We start from the raw sequence: 8404 nt of genomic DNA on the forward strand, positions 1-8404 counted from the left end.
GGAAAAAAATCATACACCTATGGATGAGGACAGTGAGGGGGGGAAGGGCAGAGGGTGGGGTGGGAACCAAGTGGAGGGGAGCTATAGGGGGAAAAAAGAGGAACAACTGTAATCTGAACAATAAAGATTTAATTTTAAAAAAAGATTATTGTACTCAGTTTAAGATAACTCCTAAAAGAACATACTCTGGTTGCCACATGACGGAACACAGGATTCCAAGCACTTAGTAGCGGCGAGTGAAGCGAGCGTCGTTGGGTCGGCTGCCCCGGTTCTGGCCAGCAAATCCACCTTGCATTCCACCACGCGGGATCACGTGACCCCGAGAGGCCCCATCTGGGGTAAAGCTGCCACGTCCTGACATCCTTCCCCTGTTCATTATGTGACTTCGCCCAGAGTGACCAGACATGCTTCTCTCACCACCTTGCTGCCTCTTGTGGTCCCTGTCTATTATGCCTCCATCAGTAGAGCCCTCAATTCTTCGGCCATGGTCCCCCCAGTCACGTCTGGATGGAGGAGGCAGTCCCCGGCCCTCGCGCTTCCTCTTGTCAGAGCCATATCCGCCCCACCTGTCACGGGAGTCCCGTCCATGGCGCTCTGGTCCTCCGTGGCGTTCAGGATAATGCTGTCCTCCTCTTTCTCCCATCATTGACCTTGAACCTTCTCTCCTGTCTACTGAGTGGTCAGGGTAGCGGCCCCGGTCTCTGTGGTCAAAGTCATGGAAGCGGTTGTAGCGGCTGAAGTCAGAATGGTAACGCTCATCCAGGGCAGCTCTCTTGGCTTCTGGCCAATAGGCATCGTCTCGCCAGCCATCCACATCATTGGGCCTCCGCACAGCAGGCCGCCGTTCCTGCTCATAGCGTAATTCCTGCTGACGCTGCAGCTCCTCCCGCTCTCGGTGAATGCGCTCTTGTTCCTTCCTGCGCTCATGCTCCACATGCTTGAGCTCGCGCTCTAGCCGCTCGCGCTCCAGGCGGTGCCTATGGAAGGCCAGCCTCTCTTGGGCATACTCCAGCTGCTCCCGCTCCTCCTGCTCCCACAGTGCCTGCATACGCTGCTCCCGCTCACTGCGCTCACACAACCTGCGGGACTCGGAGTCTCTTGATTTCCGAGGCTTTTTGACTCTTTCAAAGGACACAACAGACCGCTTCTCTCTGCTGGCTGATTTGCGATCCTGGCTCTTAGAAACTATCTCTTTGGATCCCGATATTTTGACACTAATAACAGACACACCTTTAGATTTATCCATTACTACAGTTCGCTCGGTTCCTCGACTACCTGATTTTGTGGTTCGAGATCGCTCTGAAGGGCCAGGTTTCTGATCATCTGGATCTTTACTCTTTTCTCCACTTCCATCTTCACCCTTTTTAGCATCATCTTTTCTGTCAGCTTCATCTTCCCTTTTAAGGTTTGCTGATCTGTCACTGGTGCTGGACTTCTCTTTTTTCCCTTCACCTTCTCTTTTGTCAGAGGTTTTCTTTCCACCAGGCTCATTTTTTGCCTTTTCCACTGAGATCATCTTCCCGTGGAGCTCAGTCTTGTGCAGGTGGTTAATGCATTTTGTGGCCTCTTCCGCTGTGGACATTGTCACAAAGCTGTAGCAGCGAGCTCCAGGACTCTGAGCATTTGTCACAACCTTGGCACCCACCACCTTTCCATATTTGCTGAAAAGATTCTTCCAATCTGTAGCTCTGGTGGTGGAAGAAAGTCCACTAACCCCAAAATTTCTACAACTGCTAAGACCTTTGTCCTCTTTGGAAAGCCGTTTTGTATCTGAGTCATCTTTGACAGAACTCGTTTTCTGATCAGCGCCCTCACTGGCTGAGGACTCTTTAGGAGCCGGAGGGACTTCATTACAAGCTTCAAAAGCAAACTTCTTCATGTCTTCTTTGCTATCTCTGGGATCTGGGCGTGAGGCTTCCTGTGGTGCTTCTGTGACCTCCTCGCTAGAGGCTTCTGTGTGCTTTGAGACTTTACTACTCTGCTCAACTGGCTCCTCTAGCCCTACAGGCTCACAGTCCATCCTCTTGTCACCGCCTGTCTGCTCCACGGGCTCCCTTTTCTCTACCGCTAACAGGGTGTCTGCCTTGCTCCACTGAGCTTGTGCTGTTGACACGCTGGCCAAATCTGAATCACCCTCCTCCGGGTGGCCGCTGCCAAAAAGGTCCTCTTCCTCCGCAAGCTTTCTATCTGGCCCCACACTACTTGTATCCTGTTGGGGTCCAGTCCCAGCAGGTCTAGGGGTTCCCAAAGGTGTGGACGGAGTCGGCGAAGAAGGAATGACACAGAGACAGCAGCGTTCAGTTCAGCAGCCTAGCCAGGTTCTCTAGCCAGGATCTGTCTTTTATTGTCTTGTTACATCTGTATTTATACCAGTTGATTTTAATCCTATCAATTTCTATTCCAAAGGTTAGGGTGTTTCTTATCTCCATTCCAGGGAGTAAAGATTATGTAGTTTAAGCGTGATTGTTCGTAGTTAAAGTGATTAACTACCCGCCTGGCACTTAGTTAAGGGGTTTTATTCCCTCCCTAACTTCAGGGAAAAATCCCTACCTGGGGAAACAACCTTTCTCAGAGAGGTGACCTTGGTTAAAACACATAGCGCCAAGAAGGGGAGCAAACATATCAAGAACAGTATGCCATATACGCCAGGTCCCTTGAAACATATGCTGTGCAGATGTTTCTTCCCTGCAGCGACTGTGTCAAGCAGCAAGGATGGACCGGCTTCCCGCAGTGTGCGGTGCAAATGGCTGCTCCAGCTCGGAACCTTCTTCTTTTACTGGCTCTGCTTTACAAGTTTCCCCCAAAATGTCGAGTATTTTCTCATTTTCTGGCTCCAAGGATGGCTCTTCAATTTCCTGTAACATAGTGAAGTCAGATGATGAAGCATCTAAGTTATTTATAGTTTCTCTGTCCTCTAGAGCATGTTCTTGAAGTTGCTTAGGAAGCTCTTTCATTTCTCCCTCTAGCTCTCTACTATCAGACAGAGACTCTGGGAGATTATCAGCGTCATCGTCTTCCACACAATCTACAACACTTCCATTATCGATTTCTGCTTCATCTAACACGCTGATATCCATCATGTCAATGTCCTGCAAGTTCTCCAAACTGGCTTCAACATCCTCCTGTCCATCCCCAGAATTTTCCTCCAGCCCATTATCTTCCACACCTTCTTCTTCTGGTTTACGTCCTTTGCTAGATCTTTTTGATGTCTTCTTGTTTCCTTCAGAGGTAATTTCAATTTCATCAGGATGACCCCCTTCATCTTCAATTGCCTTTCTGAGCCTCTCCATCAGAACGCTCTTGTTGCCGCTCGAGTCCAGGTTCCGTTTCTTCAGCTCTGCCCGCAGATCGATCACCGGCAGGAGGCGTCGTGTCCGGGTCTCAGAGGAGGCGGAGCTCAGAGCCGCTGCACCCAAATCGCCTAGGCCTGAGAGAGTCTCGGCCATTCCAGGGACCCGGGCTCCGCCACCCACTTCACACAGAACCGGGCCGGGGTTCTCTCAGCTCCTAGCACAAAATCTTTTTGTAGCATTTTAAAAGAATGTTCCGTATTCATTAATCTCAGGAGATTGTTCATGGCCACATACATTTTTGAAAACTCTGTTGCCATTTTGGAGATTCATCATGTGCATTAAAATATTAAAGGTTCTGATAAGTCCTGAAATTAAATTTTTAAACAATATTTAAATTTGTGTTATGCAGTATTTCTTAAACTTTTTAACTAGAGAATACTTGTTTACACTACACATTAGTGGTCCTTGGAATTAGTGTAATTTTCAGAATGAATTTTGGGAAATATTCATATTAGTTGATAGGAATATATGCCAGTTGAAAAAAAAATCTTACAGCATTTTTAATTTGGATGGTTCCCTGAAGGTTAATATGTTCCACTTCCCACTCAATGTATGGATGACCATTACCTTTACTTTTCCCAAGAAGTGGGCATCCACTCCCTTACAAGGCTTCCTAATATATTTTGAATAATTTTTGAATAGTATCTTCTTTTTATGATTTCCACCCAGTGAACTAGTTTTTCTTCTAATATGACACATTATAAGTCTATTTCCACATTACAGCCTTTTCCATATTTAAGGATAATAAAACAGCAATCTTATAATGACCCAATATGCCTCTTTCAAGCATAAAAATTCTAAATTTCATCTGATAGTCAATATATGACAGATTGTTTTTTAGTCTTCACTTTTTAGACTGGCTTATTTTTTTATATTCATTAGTTTGTGAATGATTTTTCCAAAATGTAGAAATTAGTCCTTTTTCATATGAGTTGCAAGATTTTTCCTACTTTCTTAATTTAGTTTAGATTTTAATATTCTTTGTAGACATGTTTAATTCTTATAGTCAAATTTCTCAAATCTTTTCATATGGTTTCTAGATTTTTATGTATGCTAAGAAAGATCTCCACAGCTCTAAGATCATATAACTTCATTAATATTTTCTGTTAATTCTAATGATTCATTTTTTAATCTTTAACCCATGTAGAATTTATTTTTGTGAAGAAAAAGGTATAAATTTTTTCCTTAAGTGATTAGTCAAATGCTTCAACATCATTAATTAAAGAATTTCTATTTTCCCATGATTTAAAACATCATCTTTGTTATAAACTACATTCTCAAAGAAATTTAGATTTATTTCTGACCTTTAAAAATATTTTGCTCCATCCTTATGCCATCTATAGTATATTTTTAATTATTACATTCAAATTGTCAAAAAATTGCATTAGTTTTTATATCTAGTGAGTATGCAAATATATGGAGATAAGCTGAAAACTAGATCAAACAATCTTTCAAATCCATGAAATTGAAATGAGAAGGTTTCATGAATTTGTTTGGTACCTATTGGTAAGGCAACTATTGATGGGCTGCTTAAGTATTCCCTTCCATTAAAATGCACACACACAAATGTAAGATAATCAAACAGACGAACAACATCTATCTGTCTTAGGTATAAAACGAGTTGAAATTTGAGCTTCTATCTATTAAATCTTTCAATACTACTGTACCGAAAGAATGAAATCCAAGATTCTTCTATTATTAAAACTTGAAAAATGAAAACATATGAATTCCTAAAAATAATAAGGTGGGAATTTTTTAAAGAGATAGAAAGGGAAAAAAATAAAATGAAAAAGGGAAAAGAGAGAGCCAGTATATTGCCATGGCAAAAAGTAAAATAATTTCTTTTAGTTACAGGTGTTCAAAAATGTCCCTGCTTGTGGAATACTGATGTTACTGTTTCTCATACAACAAAGGCATAGAAATGTGAATAGATCTCAATAAAATGTGGGGAAATTTTTCTCAAAAACTGTTCTCGAAGGTCACTTGATGGAGCCTCTTGGCATCAGGCAACCATCTAATGGCCTATACTTGTGACTCAAAAATTACCTTCAAGATTTTGGTTGAGTGAATAAATGAAACAGTAAAACACACAGTAAAAAAGAAAAGACTCTGCCTTGTACCTGTCTGCCGTCCTGATCTTTAATACCACTGCTCAGAGGGATCAACTGGGAAGTTACCATTTTAGAAAATCATCTATATGTATTATTATTTTAATAAGAATAATGATAGTAAAACTCATTTATGTAACAAATGGGAATTCTGAAAAATGAGTTGGTTATTATGGAAAGCATGTCAAGAAAAGAGAGACAGAGGAAAATAAATTTTCCTACATCTGGAAGCCAATCTTTCAACTACAGAATTAGGGGCTCCCTGTAGGGCCCAGTTCCAATTTGCTTAGGTCCCTCTCAGGAGAAATATTAATAAAAATTGAATAGAAGTTCCTGAGAGTAATTGCCATGGAGAAAGGGAGTCGAAGTTGAATTTTTAAATGCGGCTGAGGGTAATAACCTCTTCCCTTTTGGGTGAGGTTGGCAAGATGTACCTTTCCTTGAGCAGAGCCCCGATGGAAACCAGCCTATCTCTACACCTACGCTATGTTCTCTCTTTCTGCTTAAACACTTTAGACTCTAAAGTTTAGAGGCAAAGGAGCAGACCCTAGAGCAGTGATGGCGAACCTATGACACGCGTGTCAGAGGTGACACGCGAACTCATTTTTTTGGTTGATTTTTCTTTGTTAAATGGCATTTAAATATATAAAATAAATATCAAAAATATAAGTCTTTGTTTTACTATGGTTGCAAATATCAAAAAATTTCTATATGTGACACGGCACCAGAGTTAAGTTAGGGTTTTTCAAAATGCTGACACGCCGAGCTCAAAAGGTTCGCCATCACTGCCCTAGAGCTATAAAAGACATAATGCATATAAAATACTTAGCTCCATACATGGCTCAGGATAAGTGATGAGTGAAATACTACTGACCACTAGTTTGTTGCCCCCACTTCTCATGGGTCTGGCTGGGATAATGACTTGAACATTTGAGCATCATATCTGAGCTGGTTCTTGTATTAGTTTTACTGCCATAACAAATTTAGTAGCTTAAACAACATCCATGTATTATCTCACAGTTCTGCAGGTCAGAAGTTTAGTATACTAGGGTGGTTTCAATGCTTTGTGTCCCTCAAGGCCATATTTAGGATGTTGGCAGGACTGCATTCCTTTCTGAAGTCTTCAGGATGAATTCACATCCAATCTCACTTTTTTCCCCCCCCTGAATTCAGTTCCATGTGACTGTAGGACTAAGGTCCCCATTCCCTTGCTTGTTGTAGGCTGGGGGTCATGCTCAGCTTCTAGGACTTATGGCTCCCTTCATCTTCAAAGCCAGCAACCGAGATTGTGTCCCTTTGGTGCTTTGAACCTCTCCTGCCTTCTCTTCCACTGCATCTCTCTGATTCCAGCCAAAGAAAGTTCTCTGCTTTTTAAAGGTTTATAGTATTAGATTGGGCTCACTCCAATAATCTCCCCACTTTAAGATCTATAACCTTGATCACATCTGCGAAGTCCTTTGCCATATTCACATGTTCAGGATTAGGGTTTGGACATCTTTGGGAGGTTAATCATCCTACCACACTCCTTTGTAAGGCCTAAGTTTTAGATGCAGAAGGTGAGAGAATATGGAATAAGAAATACTAACTTGGAATACTGATGCTATCACTGAAAGATTTCTTCTCTCACGGGAAGCTAACTAGACTGTTTATCTTGTTTCAGAGTTAGTGTAGAAATGCGGAGGGTTCCATATCTGCTCTGTAGGCTGGACATCAGGTTTTGATGGAAAATTATCAGTATGACCTGGTTTATGTGATGTGATTATGTAGCATTATGAATCTTAACCTGATTTTGGTCTTATTTTTGTTAAAGTTGAATCAGGAAAATACTTTATCTTGATATGCAATGAAATATATACCTTACTACATGTACTAGGTGAAACAAACGTAGGTTTACAGTTGTTCATATGGAAAACAATATAATAATTAATAAATAATAATAATATAACAGTAAACTCTGTATTTCGTGTACTCATCACTGTAAACCTACACTGTATTTTAAATATGATTGTGTACTGTGTACTACCTTTGATAGATTTACCTGCTATGCTAGTGCTTCTAAATATGGCCAGCATTTGCCTCATGCACCAATCTCCCTTGAGTTCCATGGAACAGCATTTAGGCACTAGAAAGTCTTGGATGCCCAGTGCCTGATGATGCTCAGTGACACCAATGTGAACTCCTATAATAAAGGAAAGCAGCTCATTTCCCCTGGCCTCGCAGACACCTCGATGGCCTCCCCAAATAGCTGAGTATGAGCTTGCAGAAGCTTCAACGAGGGAGCACAGCATTTGCAGCAATTAATTTTGCAGAGGAAGCAGTCTGTTTAAAGCTGCCTGCAGTCTAAACTGGGGGTTGTTGTTCAAGGCCACCAGAGCTGCAGTGGGCTCAGGCTGGCTCATCAACAAAACAACAATGCTAAAATATGGCCTCTTGGGTTTTGCAGAAGAAGGAACTAGAGGGGCAATGAATTATGCTCACCTGCTAGAGCTGGGTGAAGACTGTAATTGTTTAGCCCCCTAGCACTACCCTGCAAGGGTTAAAGTGACAGAGATATTAGTGGGTGATGGCTAAAATTGTTGGTTTGAAGCTCTCGGCTATACGCAGACTGTTATTTACCGGACTTGGTCGATTTACTTCTTAATGCAATAATGACCTGTGAAATGAAACGTGAGCTAGACAATTGTTCCTCATTGTTTCCAGTAAAACATCCTTTCATACCCCATTAAACCACCATTAATTCCATATGAAAGAGAGTCACGCACAAGCACTGATGGTATCTCTCTTTCTTTCTGGGACTTTCTTGCCCCCATGCTCCTGTTTCATTTTTCTTCTTCCTTTCCCTCCCTCCCTCCCTCATTAATTCCGAGAGTCACGCACAAGCACTGATGGTATCTCTCTTTCTTTCTGGGACTTTCTTGCCCCCATGCTCCTGTTCTCCTGTTT

General features: G+C 42.0%; 2 protein-coding genes across 2 annotated transcripts in view; one reads left to right on the forward strand and one right to left on the reverse strand.

Annotated features, from left to right (window-relative positions):
* The window catches only part of PKHD1 (polycystic kidney and hepatic disease 1 (autosomal recessive)), a 438226-nt gene that overhangs the window by 333790 nt on the left and 96032 nt on the right, over positions 1 to 8404 (forward strand). The gene's annotated exons all lie outside the window — the stretch shown is intronic.
* Positions 153 to 3510, reverse strand: LOC102252093 (scaffold attachment factor B1-like). The gene is made up of 2 exons (XM_005885156.2): positions 2740 to 3510; positions 153 to 2213 (listed from the first exon to the last, which is right to left on the reverse strand). Exons 1-2 carry the CDS (start codon positions 3444 to 3446, stop codon positions 224 to 226), a joined length of 2697 nt encoding a protein of 898 aa, XP_005885218.1. The 5' UTR covers positions 3447 to 3510; the 3' UTR covers positions 153 to 223.

This window comes from Myotis brandtii, unplaced genomic scaffold (assembly GCF_000412655.1).
Source record: "Myotis brandtii unplaced genomic scaffold, ASM41265v1 scaffold893, whole genome shotgun sequence".
Classification (NCBI taxonomy): Eukaryota; Metazoa; Chordata; class Mammalia; order Chiroptera; family Vespertilionidae; genus Myotis; species Myotis brandtii.

What these genes read in the sequence shown, in the direction of transcription:
- LOC102252093 (XM_005885156.2), bottom strand. Translation starts at nt 3,446, where the DNA reads ATGGCCGAGACTCTCTCAGGCCTAGGCGATTTGGGTGCAGCGGCTCTG. An exon ending in GAGCTGGAGCAGCCATTTGC is followed by an intron (nt 2,214 to 2,739) that starts ACCGCACACTGC and finishes GACTGGACCCCA; the next exon opens with ACAGGATACAAGTAGTGTGG.